The 15,797-nt window shown below is 43.4% G+C and overlaps 1 protein-coding gene across 2 annotated transcripts in view; it reads left to right on the top strand.

Moving 5' to 3' along the window:
• Nucleotides 1-11,718, top strand: part of Zmpste24 (zinc metallopeptidase STE24) — a 40,547-nt gene extending 28,829 nt beyond the window's left edge. Inside the window, exons 8-10 of one of the 2 annotated variants that reach the window (XM_034503003.1) lie at nucleotides 2,976-3,080; nucleotides 5,359-5,502; nucleotides 9,740-11,718. In XM_034503003.1, coding sequence (XP_034358894.1) covers nucleotides 2,976-3,080; nucleotides 5,359-5,502; nucleotides 9,740-9,964 — 474 coding nt within the window. In that variant the 3' untranslated portion in view covers nucleotides 9,965-11,718. The remainder of the gene's footprint in view (nucleotides 1-2,975; nucleotides 3,081-5,358; nucleotides 5,503-9,739) is intronic. The other variant, XM_034503004.2, reaches the window with a different exon arrangement.
• Nucleotides 11,719-15,797: the final 4,079 nt, after the last annotated feature.

Raw genomic sequence — 15,797 nt, forward strand, 5'->3', positions numbered from 1 at the left:
GCCTTGAACTTGTGGTTCTTTCTTCCACCAAGTGCTGGGATTACAGCACAGCCTCTCCATAAGACATCGGTTTCTCCTCTTCCTTTTCTTTTTCTCTGACGTAAAGATGCTCCATTTGTTGCCAGTACAGTATTGTTAAGAATCCAGTGAGGCAAGGTATGAGTTTTATGAAAAGAAGTGTACTATATAAATGGTGTGGGTGTTTTCCTTGTTCTTTTATGTGACATTAATGTGGAAGGAAAAGTAAATCCAGTTCTTTCTAACAGTCCTCTGTAAATCATCGAGCCTCCTTTTTGGTGGCAAATGATCCATGTTTCTCTTTGCACGCCCTGTTGGTGAGGCTTTGATGCTCACCCATGCTGTGCGTCATGCTGTCTCTCATCCCCATGCTAGGAAGTGAACCAGTCAACTCACCCATGCAAGGCAAATGTTCTACCACATTCTCAACCCAGTGTGCTCCTTATTCATCTACCATGTCTTTGTCTTTTGGGGTTTGGTTTGGTTTGGTTTTGGGTTGTTTTTTGTTTGTTTGCTTGCTTGTTTTGAGACAGGGTGTTTACATGTAGCCCTAGAACTCACTATGTAGAGCAGGCTGGCCTGTAGCTCACAGAAATTCATCTGCCTCTCTGCCTCTACCTACCCAGTGTTATGGTTAAAGGTGAGCACCATCATGCCAAGCCTCTATCCTCTTTGTTGTTGTTTGTTTGTTTGTTTTCTCTGTGTTCTCTGTGTAGCCCTGGCTGTCCTGGAACCCCCTATGCAGATCAGGCTGTCCTCAAGCTCAGAGATCCACCTGCCTCTGCCTTCTGAGTATTGAGATTAAAGGTATGCAGCATCACTGCCTGGCTGGTGAGGGATTCTTTAGGTCATGTCTCCTTATTTGTATAAAGCGTGCTTATTTTGTATTCTGAATATGATAATCCCATAACATAAATTCTTATGGCACTAATGCTATTCTTTGTTGTTTCTGCTCTCACTGTCCTGACTTGTTTTCTGAAGTATTTGGTGATTTTTTTTATTACAATTTCTCACTGATTTAAAAACAAAACAAACCAACAACAACAAAACAAAAGCCCCTCTATGTTTACAGGTGTTTGGCCTGCATGTGTGTAAGTGTACCAGATGCATGCCTGGTGCCTGAAAACACCAGAAGAGGGCATCGGATCCTCTGGAACTAGAATTACAGACAGTTGTAAGCTGCCATGAGGCTGCTGGGAATTGAACCCCAGTCCTCTGGAAGAGCAGCCATCTCTCTAGTCCACTGCACTGACCTTACCTTGAAGAACCCTGAGGGGTTTAGACTATCAGCCCCTTGTGAAGATTTTCATCTTCTGTATTCCCTGGGCTGCTTCATTTTTTTCTGTTCTCTTATTTTAGAGATATATTATTTGAATGTTAAGTTTCTTTTCTTAAAAAAAAGTTCAGTTATTATTATTTTATTGTGTGATGTGTGGGCTGGGCACTCATGTGCCTTTAGCACACATGTGGCAGTCAGAGGATCACTTTTAGGAGCTGATTTTCTCCTACTGTATGAGTCCTGAGGCTCAGGCTCAGGTCATCAGCCTTGGTAGCAGGCACCTTTACCTGTTGAGCCAATATTTCATAATTGATTTTTTTTTTCCTTTTGTTGTGTGCATATATGTTGTAAGGCTTGGCACAAGCACCTTTATGTACTGAACCACTTCTCTGACTCTCAGGTTCTATTCTAGTTAATTCCTCTTTCTCTCCAGATTTAGAGGTGCTTGGTGTGTCCCCATGCCTTTTGAAAGTTCAGCAATGCAAATCTGTTTCCTCTCCATATTCTCCACTGCTACCCTGTGACTCAGCTTTGTCTGCTCAATTTGCTCTCATTCGTCCCTCTGCTTTCCTGCCTCCATCATACCCACCCACTGTCCTGAACCCCGAGTCACCCTTCCTGTTTCTCCTATGTTCCTTACATTTTCTTAATTATTGGAATCAGTCTTTTTTAAGGTTTATTTATTTACTTATTTTATGTATGTGAGTACACTGTCACTGTCCTCAGGCACACCAGAAGAGGGCATTGGATCCCTTTACAGATGGTTGTGAGCCTCCATGTGGTTGTTGGGAATTGAACTCAGGACCTCTGGAAGAACAGAGCTCTTAACCGCTGAGCCATCTCTCCAGCCCAACATAAGGCTGAGTCTTGTTTTGTTTCCAAGACAGGATTTCTCTGTGTATCTCTGGCTGTCCTAGAACTCACTCTGTAGACCAGGCCGGACTTGAACTAAGAAATCCACCTGCCTCTGCCTCCCAAGTGCTGGGACTAAAGGTGTGCACCCCACTGCCCGTGGAATCAGTTTTTATTACTCTATTTTTTTCGTGGTGCTGAGAATTAGAACCATAGCCTTGTGCACATTAGGCAAGTGTTCAACCATCAGGCTCTCTATGACTGTAGCCCCTGAGGCTCTATTTTTAAATAGCCGTTACTGGTATGTTTTTGAGTCCTGAATGAGAAGTGCATATTTGTAGACATTTGCAAAATAGGAAAGGTATAAAGTAGTCAAGCTGTTAGGTGATGTTGGTGTGCACCTTTAATCTCAGTACTTCCAAGGCAGAGAGAGGCAGGTGGATCTCTGAGTTTGAGGCCAGCCTCAATCTATAGAGTGAATTCTAGGACAGCCAGAGGTACACATGTCCAAACAAACTGTGAGGATGAGGTTTCTAACGGGTTTAGGATGTGGCTGCCAAGTGGTTTCATTGTGACTTGATTAACCTTATTGATAAAGATTTATGCTTTTTCCTAATAAAGTTATTCTAGGGTGTTAAACTTAGTGAAGTTGGAGCCTGTCTTGTTTATATTTCTGTTGTTGGGGCATAACAAAATATCTCACATGGAGTGAATGCTCTGTTACGCAAAGTTCTATACTAAAGTCTGGTTGTTTAATTAGATGGATCAAGGCTAAAGATGTGAATGAAAGGTTATTAATCAGTTTTCCTTTTTTTCTTTGATTCAGAATAAGAAACAAGGATGTAAAAATGAGGAGGTACTGGCTGTACTTGGCCATGAACTGGGCCATTGGAAGTTGGGACACACAGTAAAAAATATCATTATTAGTCAGGTAAGTTTGGCATGACAGTTATATTTTATTTTGTTTTGTTTGAGACAGGATCTCATGTAGTTCAGACTGGCCTGGTGTTCACTATGTAGCCAACGATGACCTTGAACTCCCAATCCTCCATCCTTTACCTTCCATCTGTAATCTTAAGAGCTCAGGAAACCCAGGCAGAAAGATCTCAGGTTGATGGGGCTGGCAAAATAGCATAAGAGTTGAAGGTACTTGCTGCCAAGCCTAAGTTCAACCCCCAGGACTCACATGATGGAAGGAAGAACCAGCTCCCTTAAGCTGTCCTCTGACCCTCCATACTTGCACCGTGGCATGTGTTCTTGTGCACACACATATACATAAACAAGAGAAGTAAAAAAATTTAGAAGCCTAAGGCCGTTCTGAGCTATATAGTAATTTCCAGGCCAAACTGAGCTACATAAAAAGTACATAAAAGTATGAAAGGCCCGAGATATTATATAATAATGGGTCAAGACAGACCTGGAGCCAGGAGTGAGGTTACAGGCTTGGAATCCCAGCATTCAAAGGAAGCTGAGGCAGGAGGATCACAACTTTAAGGCCAAGCTACCTGACTTCTCTTTGTGGTTCCCTGAGGCAATTCCTTAATTTATCTCTGCCTCCATTTCTTCATTGAATAATAAAGCATAGTGCTGCTTAGGACTCAGGTGAAGAGTGCTGTCGGAGTTCAGGATGTCCAGGGAGCACGGGGAGTACACCACTGTTACCATCATCGCTGTCACTCCACAGACACGTGAGCCGTGAAAGCCAAAGGAGCAAAACCAGACAAGTCGTATGTTAAAATGCTTTTGAAAGTTGGTGAGATTGCTCAGCATACAGAGTCACTTGCCACCAAGCCTAGCAATATTAGATTGACTCCTGAGACCCACCTGGTAGAAGGCAAGAACTCATTCCGCAGGTTGTCCTTCTGACCTCCACATGCTTGCCATGTCATACACACTGCTGAAAAAACCCATACACGTGCACACAAAGTAAGCAAATGCTAAGTGTAAAAACTAGACATTTTTACTCACTCTGTAGACTGTGCTGGCCTCAGACTCAGGGGTCCATTGGCCTTGCCTCTTTTTTTTTTTTTTTTTTTTTTTGGTTTTTTCGAGACAGGGTTTCTCTGTGTAGCCCTGGCTGTCCTGGAACTCACTCTGTAGACCAGGCTGCCTCTGCCTCCCAAGTGCTGGGATTAAAGGTGTGTGCCACCACCACCCGGCTGGCCTTGCCTCTTGAGTGCTGGGATTAGAGACGTGTGCTACCACTGAGTGCCTTCTATATTTGTATCTACTTTTTAAAGATTTTAAAAGAATCTTTTATAAAACAAAAATTTTTTAAAGATTTTGTTTTTATGATTATTTATCAAGTATGGGTATGTGTGTCTGTGTATGGATATGAGGGCAGGGAGCTGGAGTTAAAGGTGGTTATGACCTATGTGATGCTGGTGCTGGGAACTGAACCCAAGTTCTCTGCAAGAGCAGCAGTGCTCTTAACTGCTGAGCTCTCTCCAGCCCTAAAACCTTTTTCTATGGTGAGCATTTTGTCACTTCAGCTGGTGCTAGCATAGCACGTTATTATATATGTCATATATAAAATTTTAAGATTAAAGGTGTATGCTTTTAATGCCTCCTGAGACAGGAAGATTATGATTATGAAGCCAGCATGGGCTACCTAGCAAGACCCTCTGAGTCTTAGTTATAGTTTCTATTGCAGTGATAAAATGCCATGACCAAAAGTTGCAATATATATATATATATATATATATATATATATATATATATATATATATACACACACACACACACACACACACACACACACACACACACACAGATACCTACATACATACATATGCATACATATATATATATATCTGCAGTGGTTCTCAACCTGTGGATCTTGACACCTTTGAGGGTCACATATCAAATATCTTGCATATCAGATATTTACATTACAACTTACAACAGTAGAAAAATTATAGTTATGAAGTAGCAACAAAATAATTTTTGGTTGGGGGGGGTCACCACAACATGAGGAAGTAAGTATGTTACAGGGTTGCAGCATTAAATTGAGAACCTCTAATGCATAGAGGAACATTGTTCTCATGGCTTGCTTAGCCTGCTTTCTTGTATAAACCAGGACCACCTGAGCAGGGGTGGCAGCATCCCCTAGTGAGCTGGGCCCGCCCACATCCATCATCAATCAAGAAAACGCACTACAGCTTGCTCAGCATCACAGTAACGTACAGTGCTTGTGCCCTCTTTTCTAGATGAATTCTTTCCTGTGTTTTTTCTTGTTTGCTGTATTAATTGGTCGAAGGGAACTTTTTGCTGCCTTTGGTTTTTATGACAGCCAACCCACTCTGATCGGACTCTTGATCATCTTTCAGTTTATTTTCTCACCTTACAATGAGGTAATGTATGCTTTTTAAAACTACCATATAATAGGGTTTTGCCTATTTCAAATCTACATTCTTTAGGGTAATATAAAAATGAATCAATAAAGTTCTATAATCTTCTAGTTCCTCATTGACAGATTGGACAGAATAAAAGTAGCAGAGAAGCCTGAGACTAAGTAATTCAGTGCTCATAAGACCACTAGGAGATAAAAATAGAGAATTGGAGCTTAGCAGTAAAAACTTTGTGTGTCCTCAGAGCTGCAGTAGCTGCAGGTCACCTGCTCGAATGTCCTCAGCCATGTGGTCACCAGTGTAGGTGTGAAAATCTGTGTGTAAGAGGACAAGGCAAATTATGAGTAGGTGGCAACTAGACTGGAGAAGGCTGTGAGACAGTGTTCCTCTGATTGTTTACAGTAACTCTAGAGTTCCCTCCAGGACCCACTAAACCAAAAGTGGGCATTTCACTAGTGAGCTACTCAGGAGCAGATCCTGCAGTGTGATAAACGTGTTCATGAGACTGGACTTTAGAGCAGAGTCTCATGGCATTTGGTAAGGCTTCAGGTGAAGCCGAAATGATATTGGGGATTTTGGGGAGCCTCCATTCATCCTTGAGACAGGTTTTAGAGCAGTGGTTCTCAACCTTCGTAATGCTGCAACCCTTTAATACAGTTCCTCATGTTGTGGTGACCTCCAACCATAAAATTATTTTTGTTGCCACTCTTTGCTAATGTTATGGATTATAAATACCTGAGAGACAGAATATCTGATATGAAACTTCTGTAAAAGAGTTGTTTGACCCCCCAAATGGGTCACAATCCACAGATTGAGAACCACTGCCTTAGGGTAAAAGTTATAAGAGAAGTAGCTGTAAATTGTTGTCCAAAGAACTAAATCTAAGAGAGAACTTGTATTTATTATTTCTGAATTATAGACATTACACTATTGGTTTTTGGGTTTTAAGATCTATTTTTGTTATTTTAAACTATGTGTATGATGTTTGTGTGGTGTGTGCATGTGAATGTAGGTGCCAGCAGGGCTAGAGTTGGTGAGTACTCCTAAAGCTGGACAATAGGCAGCTGTGAGCCACCCGGCATGGCTGCTGGGAATCCAGCCTGGGTCCCCCGGAAGAGCAGCTCATACTGTTAACTGCTGAGCCATCTCTCCAGCCCCTAAACATTAAACTTTTTAACTTTTGATGAACATATTTATAAAATGCATTATGCAGTTTGCTGCTTAAATATGATGGGAAGCTGGATGATGATGTTATACCCTTTAATCTCAGGACTCGGGAGGCAGAAGTAAGTGGATCTCTGCATTTGAGGCCACCCTGGTCTAGAGTGAGTTCCAGGACAGCCAAAGCCACATAGAGAAGCCCTGTCTCAATATCATCAACAATTTAAAAAAAAAAAAAAAATTATACAGAATGCTTTTGTCATATCTCAGATGCGTTCAAGTCACTGCATATACATAGTAAATGACCCTTGAGCACCCTGCATTTTAGAAGGTTTGTTTGTTTAACTAATGTTTTCTTACCCCTTTGGGCTAATAATATCACTGTGGCTTCCCCATTAGTCCATGTTTAGTTTTCTTGAACTTACTGCCTTTGTCTAGGAACTCTGGCAGCCCAGCTCACAGGGGAGCTCCTCTGAAGTAGAGGAGAGCTTCTGAAGCAGGGGGAGGGCTGGGGGCTGGGAGGGTGATGTCACAAAGGCTGTCTGCTTGGACTACTCAGAGGATCTTTTGTTTTGTCTCCTTACTCAGTAGTTGACTTCACTTCATAAATACTGAAATAAATATGGAGTATTAGAGTGGTTTGGAATGTGATTAGTCCACAGAGGTACTAACAACTGATTATTAAGCTTTGAGTTGCCTGGGAGATCTATTTAGAAGGCACTAGTTATTTTAGCCTGGATGTCTTGTAAGCAGTGTCAGAGTTTAAGGGACCTAATAGGAGAGATCTTTCCTGGGATTACCCTTTAAAAACAATTGGAGGGCCAGCTCAGTGTTTCCAAGTCAGTGCTGCTCTTCCTAGATAGGACGGAATCACGTCAGGTAGTGCCCGTGACTCCAGCTCTGGAGGTCCGGTGGATTCGGCATCTGTGGGGACTTATACTCATGTACCCACAACAAAACAGATGGTTACTCATTTAGCTTGTATTTTATTTATGTATTACAGCAAAAATCAAAGACTTTTTGACCAGGCTACTGAGAAGAGGTGAAGGGTGAGAATGAAGGATTGTATGTTTGTTTGGGGGGCTTGTTTTTTATAGTTGTCAAAACTGAACCTAGGTCCTCACATGTGCTGGGGAAACATTGGGATAAGGTTAGTAGAGCCAGTGAATGAAGGTTGGGATAAGGGTTGCCCTTCTCCCCTCCCTTCTTTCCTTCTTTGAGACAGGGTCTCACTGTGTTGTAGTAAGGCTGGCCTCCAACTCCTGCCTCAGCCTTCTCATAGCTGGAGTGACAGGTACAGTCCACCTCATGTGACTCAGCTAGCCAAACCAAAATGTATATTCAAGATTTGAAAGAAATTTCATGCAGAATTGGCTGATAACAGAGACACACAAACTTTATTGGGAAACTAGTATTTGTTAGTGGCAGAGACAGACAGAGACAGAGTGAGCTGTATTCGTAAGAATACTAGCCCATGTGTATGCCTGCGGAGACCAGAGGTTAACACTGAATGCCTTCCTCTGTCGCTCTCCAAGGCCAGACATTCATACCAGGAATCTTCCTATGTCATTGAACCTGGCTGCCCAGCAAGCCCCTGAGATCTACCTCACCTCCCCACTTCTTAGCACTAGGGCTTCTGATACACATTTAGCTGTGAGTTCAAATTTGAGTCTTCAGGCTCACATAGTAAGTACTTTACCCACAGAGCCATCTCCTCAGTCCCCAAAAGCCAAAAGCCAAAAAAAAAAAAAAAAAAAAAAAAAAAAAAAAAAAAGTCTTTTTTTTTTTTTTTCTATTTTTTGTTTGTTTGGTTTTGGTTTTGGGGTGTTTTTTTGGTTTTTTGGTTTTTTGGGGTTTTTTTGTTTTTTTGTGGGTTTGGTTTTTTTGAGGTTTTTGGTTTGGTTTGGTTTGGTTTGGTTTGGTTTTTAGTTTTTCGAGACAGGGTTTCTCCGTGTAGCCCTGGCTGTCCTGGAACTCACTTTGTAGACCAGGCTGGCCTCAAACTCAGGAATCCACTTGCCTCTATCCCTTGAGTGTTGATACAAAAACTTTTTAATCCCTCAGAACGTATATCTTTCCTAGGAAAAGTTTCCCTCTCATAATGGTCTTTAGAAATTATGAACTTACTCTGAGATATTGCCGAAGCTACTTGGAGGACATTCAGGTCTGCTATGGGAGGCTGAAGGAGGAGGAGGATCATGGGTGTGAGACCAGCTATGTAGGAAAAGCATGGCAGGAACAAAACAAAACTTGAAACTATTGTCAGAGGCTCTGTCATATTTTTTAGAATAACTCAAAGAAGATGTATTAAAGATAGATAAATGATCAGGAATATTAAGAGTGATCCTGTGGACTAGAGAGATGGCTCAGTTAAGAGCACTCACTGACCTTGCAGAGGACCTGGGCTTAGTTCCCAGCACCTACACGATGACTCATAACCATCTGTAATGTAACTCCAGGTTAAAAGGATCATGAAGCCTGCTTCTGACCTCTTTGGGCACCAGGCAAAATATAAATACAAAATAAATAAATACTTGAAAAAGAACTCCAGGTGAGGTAGTGGATTCCCATGTTCCTAGCCTAGCAGTTGGGGTGTGGGGGCAAAGGATGAGGAGTTTGAGGTCGGCCTGGGTTACATGAAACCCAGTCTAAGAAAAACAGACAAAGCATATCAGAGACAGAAGTGAGCACAGGTCTGATTGAGGCGGTGGCGTGCACTGGCTTCGGAGTCACCCTTGTTCAGCACCAACCTCCAGCCCTGTGGCCTCCGGAAATGTCCAGTCCTCTGAACGTAACCCTCCTGACCTGTACAGCAGAAGCGAGAGATTCCTGAAGAGCATGTAAACTGGCTGGCACGTGGCAGGTTCTCAGAAGCTCCTTTTTAATAAGCTGTGTACCTGCTTTTGGTCTGATCGCTTGGGGTGAGGGAAGCTCAGTTTGACAGTCCCTAAGTCGTTGTCTTCTAGATTTGGCTTGCCTTTCTCATGTCCTGACCAGCCTTCCTCCACAGCCTGGCTCATGAAGACTTGAGTGATAACAAAGGTACCAGGCGGCTAAAACCTTCGATTTCCTTCTGCAGATTCTGTCTTTCTGCCTAACAGTCCTGAGCCGCAGATTTGAGTTTCAAGCCGACGCTTTTGCCAAGAAACTTGGGAAGGCTAAAGACTTATATTCTGCTTTGATCAAGCTGAACAAAGATAACCTGGGATTCCCGGTTTCTGACTGGTTGTTTTCAACATGGCACTATTCGCACCCTCCGCTGCTAGAGAGGCTTCAGGCTCTGAAAAGCACAAAACAAGACTGAGCCACTCAGGTCCCATGACTGGACGCACTTCTGGTTATTTCTGTCCTGGCAGCATGTTCCAGCTCTTGATGTTTTTAATTTTTTAAGAAAAATGATTACGTACATAAAAGTCCAGATTTAAATACATTTACTATCTCATTTCAAAAATGATTTTAATAATCCATTTCTTAAAACACTGGATAAAATTTTGAGGCTTAATATTTTTAAAGCATAGTTTTATCTAGTACCTGATTTATCATCAGTTTGTAAAATGATTTAAGGAAATGCACAATTTGTTTTATGTCTGCACTATGTGGAGTCTGCGCAGAGGGTTTAGGTCGTATATTTAAAGGTGGCGACACCACCTCCAAGCACTTTCTGCTGGGCAGAGACAGAGAGTGGTCCCAATCATCGTGCTTGTACCTACGTGGAATCCATTTTTACTTTTATGTTGTTATGATTTAACCTGGCCAATCAGTGTTTTACATAAGAAAGAAAAGTAAAAATGAGTAAGGCTAATGCTACTGAAATGATTGTTAGGCATGCTATACTGTTGTAGTTACAACGCTTTACAGAGCTTTCTGTTCCCTTTCTTGCCACACAAATCAGGAATCCCCTTCCACCTCCTTCTCTCCTTTTTTCTTTTTTCTTTTTTCTTTTTTTTCCTAGGTCTCACTCTAGTCCTTGCTGGCCCCAAACTCATTCTTTAGTGCAAGGTGGCCTTGAACCCTATCAGGCCTCCTGCCTCAGTCTTCCAAATGTTGGGCTTGCAGGTGTGAGCCACCACATACAGCTTAGGAATTATTAATAGTGCTTGAAATTAGAAACCTTTTAAATCATTGGGTTTGGGTTTGCTTTAAGAAGGGCTTAATTTTAAACCAGGCTTACATTTAGTCTCAGCAATTAAGGCAGAGGCAGATGGACCTGTGAGCTGAGGCCAAGCCTGGTCTACAAAGCAAGTTCTAGGCCAGCCAGGACTCTGCAGTGAGACTGTCTCAAAGGTGGGTGGGGGGTAAAAGTCACTCTCGGTTTTTATCCTTCCTTCCACCGACCTTATTAGGAGTAAACTAGCCTTTTCTCATTCATTTTCTCCAGTAAATAATAGTGCATCCTTTTACTCAGCAGAAGTTGCCATATTGTATGCATCTCCCAATGTTAATTATGGCAGAATAAAAAAAAGAAGAGATGGCATTTTAAAAGACATAAAGGTAAAATATTCATGATTCTCTAATTACAGGAAAATATAGTTTTCTATCTTTTTTCAAGGACAGAAGTCTCTGCTTTTATTTTTGTAATTTTTTATTCACAAATCATAATTAGACCAGATTCCATTTTTTAAAATTATAATTCTTGGTAGGCAGGCAGATGTTTACTTGCAGAGAAAGCGTCATAAAAGATTTCTAGTGGGAAAAGGTATGTGCTTAACTGCTTCAGATGTCTGTCCACATCCTGAGTGGGAATCATGCTGTGCCAGCCGCTCCCCGTCACTGGCAAGGAGCACCTCTGGGCATTCACTCCACAGTGTGACCGACTGTACACTATGGTGTCTGCACTCAGCTGGCTGAGCGATGCCTTCACACGGACCATAATAGCGTCAGCTCTCAGTCAGCGCTGCATTAGTATTTCCTACAGCTACGCAGAGCCGCCCACGGTTTCTCTCCAGCATCCTTCCCTGTGACCTCATGCTCAGATAACTGCCTTTCCTTCCTTCTGTGCCTTTAAAAACTTTTCAGTTCTGCACAAATGAGACATTAAAAATTGCCAATGCAGATTTATGTCCTGGTGTTGGGTTTGATGTGATTTGTGCGTCATACGTTACGCAGATGTGTTGATCACCTACAGAAACAGTGCCATGTGACCTGTGAACAGCCCTGAGTTTGAGCGGTGTCGGCACCAGCACCACTCATGGCTGCCTCCTGCCTCTCCAGCTTCACCAGTTCTTGCTGATGCTCCCTCAGAAGCAACATTTGGAACTACTCCTTCTCCATTGCTGCAACCTCAAATTGTCTTGGGCTTGCTTTTTATTGTTCTGGCTGCCCTCTGGGTCCTCTGTCATCCAGATACCCCTGTGTATTCTGAAGCCCACAACACCAGGATTGCCTATACCAGTGAGCAGATAACTGCCCCCGTTGGAGTCAGCTCACGTCCAATCCTCAATTTCAGGTAACAGTAAGTAGTCCCCGCTCCCAGTAGTTTTACTTTCTGGCTGTTGCAGAAATACTAATAACCTTTGTCAAGTTGCTGAGGAGAAACTTCCTCTTAAGATACAGTCTCATGCATCCCAGGCAGGTCTCAAGCCCACTGGGTAGTTGAGGGTAACCTAGATCTTCCTGTCTGCACCTCCTGAGTGCTGGAGTTACAGGCCAGAAATTTTTATGTGACGTTTATGTGACACTTGGCACTGAAACCAGAGCCTTGCTCGTGCTAAACAAGCTCTCTTGTCAATTGAGCCACAGTGCAAACCCTACATACAATGTATTGCCGTAACTGTTATGTTAATTACTGTTAATCTCCCACTATAGCTAGACCTTATCAGTAGGGGTGTGCATGTGAGAGCGTGTGTGTGTGTGTGTGTGTGTGTGTGTGTGTGTGTGTGTGTGTATAGAAGAAAACTATAATGGGAGCCCAGTGACGGTACTGTAGGTATCAGAGGGCATCTTAGGAAAAGGGAACTATAGGAATAAAGGCTTTGGAACAAATGAGCAGCACCAGAAGGCCAAAGGGTGGGAATGGTAGATGCGAGAAGGATTGGGAGATGAAGCAGAAAGGACAGACTTTGTTGGGCCTTATGGGCCACTATGAGAATTCAGGCTTTAGGGGCTGGGGCATGGTGCAATTAGAGTACTTGGCCCAGGGTGCACAAGGTCCTGGGTTTGACCCTCAATACCTCGAGGATAGGAAGATTTAGACTTTTACTTGGGTATGGTAGGGCTATTAAGGCTTAGGGCATGATATGGCCTCGTTTTACAGGATCACCCTTCTACATTAGAAGTGTGTGGTTGGTGGGATCATCTCACCCTTATGGCAAGAAATCTTGGTGCTCCCTGAAGTGATAGTTGGAGAGGCATTGCAAGGTATGACCTGGAGAATCCATGTTGAATCTGAAACTGATACATGTTGAATCTGAAACTGAAACTGACACCTGAACTACCTAGCTGTGTGTCCTTTATAGTAAACGTAATTTCCTCCCCCCAGCTAACCCGCCCCCCCCGTGTGTGTGTGTGTGTGTGTGTGTGTGTGTGTGTGTGTGTGTGTGTGTGTATTTTACTGGGGACCATTTCCAGGGCCTTACTCATACTAGGCAAGTGCTCTGTTGCAATACTCATGTCATTTTGGCTGCTCAAGATTCAGTCATGGAGGGGGCAGAGTCCTGCTCATGGTGCAAAGAACCACTGGTACTCTTAAGCCATCGGAACACACGGTCATACACAGGTTGAAATCAAGTCTCTTTGTTCATAGTTTGATAATTAGTAGTCTTGTTTCTTTGTGTCCTGAACATATTTTTGTTTAACCAATAGAGTACCTGCTGTATAGCAGGCACTGTGCTGAGAAACAACAGTGAATGAGAGAGGACAAGCCCCTTCCTTTGTGGAGTTGATATTCTAGCATCTCAGGTCAAACAACAGTGAATGAGAGAGGACAAGCCCCTTCCTTTGTGGAGTTGATATTCTAGCATCTCAGGTCAAACAGAAGCACAAAAGAGAAACAGACATTCAGGAAAGGGATGTCTGAAATGGCAGAAAGGAAACAAGGTGCTGGAGTGAGGATAGTTGGTAGGGTACAAGCAGCAGGCACAGCATGTGTGTGGCACAGCATGCTTGGACAGCCCAGGGAGTATCATGGCTGGGTAGGATGGACTAAGGCCAGACGACCAGGATGCATTCAGACAAGTATATGAGAGACCACTGGTCCCTAGGAGTAACCCCCTTTCAAGTGCCTCACTCAGAAATGAGGTGCAATGGGGTGTGATTGCTGAACCATCAGCTTCTGTTGTCATTGAAACCATCCAGTGTGTCCTGTCTCACTAAGCTACAGAGAGGACCAGGAAAAGGATCCTAAACTAACACATGAAGACATCGAGGAGAAATTGGGCTCTCTAAGCCCAAGGTTCCAGGCACCGACCAAATATAGGGTACAGTGTCTAAGAGAGAGTCACTGCCACCACCATGCCATGTGGATACCTGAGTACCCACTCAGGGCCAGGGAGGCTCTCTTCCATTCCTTCATATGGCTCTGAATCCTGAATCCTCTGTATTCCAGGAACTCTGACAACCATACACTGGGAGTCCTCTGTGGATACTGGGGTGTCGTAACAGGATTGGCCGAAACTCTGAAGTGCTATACCTAGTATTTCTGGCTGACCCTGGCTTGTTAAGTCCCTAATGGTAAACGTGTGTTGAGAGAAGAGGGAGGGTGAGGATAACTTCTGCAGGTGCCAGGCCTTGGGCTGCAGTGCTATGTGTCTCCAGGAGGGGGCAGGATGCAGAGCACTTCATTTGGGGGCAACACATGCCCAGATCTGTACCCAAATAACAACGAAATTAGCTATCTATGCTGGCTAATTTTATATCAACTTGATACAAGCTAGAGTCATCAGAGAGGAGGGAGCCTCAGTTAAGAAAATGTTTCCATAGTAAACAAGCCTTGTAAGACATTTTCTTTCTTTCTTTTTTTTTAAGCTGTATTTGTTTTATTTATATGAGTACACTGTAGCTGTCTTCAGACACACCAGAAGAGGACACCAGATTCCATTACAGTTGGTTGTGAGCCACCATGTGGTTGCTGGGAATTGAACTCGGGACCTCTAGAAGAGCAGTATGTGCTCTTAACCACTGAGCCATCTCTCCAGCCACCACAAGGCATTTTCTTAATTTGTGATTGATAGGAGGAGGCCCAGCCCATTAAGAAAACAGGTTGAGCTAGCATGGGGGCAACTTGCAAGCCAGTGTACAACAGTCTTCCATGACCTCTGTATCACTTCCTGTCTCCAGGTTCCTACTCGGTTGATTTCTGTCCTGATCTATTTTGATGATGAACTCTGATGTGGAAGCTGAAGCCAAACAAACCTTTGCTTTCCAGGTTGGCCATGGTGTTTCATGACAGCGGTACTAACCCTGACTGGGATATCATCTAATTTCAAAAGCTCCTGGCTGGCCAATAGAATAATGGGTTATACAGACCAGATCTGAGTCCCTTAGCATTTCATACCCCACCCCCACCCCCAGGAGTCCCTGGAAGGCAGCAGCCAGGTCTTCCAATCTTCCACTGCATGCTGCTGCTGCAGAAATAACATGCAGGCCACTGAGACAGGCCAGGAGGTTGGAGTGTGTGCAACTGGGGGTGTGGCTCAGTTGGTAAAGTACTTGTCTAATATGCAATTCATGAAGCACTGGATTTGATCTCCAGTAGCACAAAAAGGGCATGGCAATAGATACCTGTAATCCCAGCAAAAGGTAGAAATTCAAAAGTTCAATATATAGCAAGTTTAAGGCCAGTCTAAGTACATGGCCCCCGACTCGTGAGTCAGAAAAGAAAGGAAGGGGAGAAAGGGAAAGGAGGGGGAATGGGAGAGAGAGAGCCCAGACAACCCAGTGGACATGGCACACTTTTATACATAAGACATGGCTAAGCCCTCATCACCACTGTACAAAGATGCATATGCAGTTTGCCCAAAGGTACAGTGAATCAACCTGCCTCAACCCTTGGGTTCTTTCTGCTAAGTTTCTCAAGCAGGCCAGGGATCCCAATATTCACAACTTAAGATGTACCCAGATGGAGGGCCCAGACCTTCCCTCCCCTTAGCCACTTTGCTCAAGCAGTGGAGGGAGACCCATCCTCATCCACAAGAAGTCAC

Source organism: Arvicanthis niloticus, chromosome 5 (assembly GCF_011762505.2).
Source record: "Arvicanthis niloticus isolate mArvNil1 chromosome 5, mArvNil1.pat.X, whole genome shotgun sequence".
NCBI lineage: Eukaryota > Metazoa > Chordata > Mammalia > Rodentia > Muridae > Arvicanthis > Arvicanthis niloticus.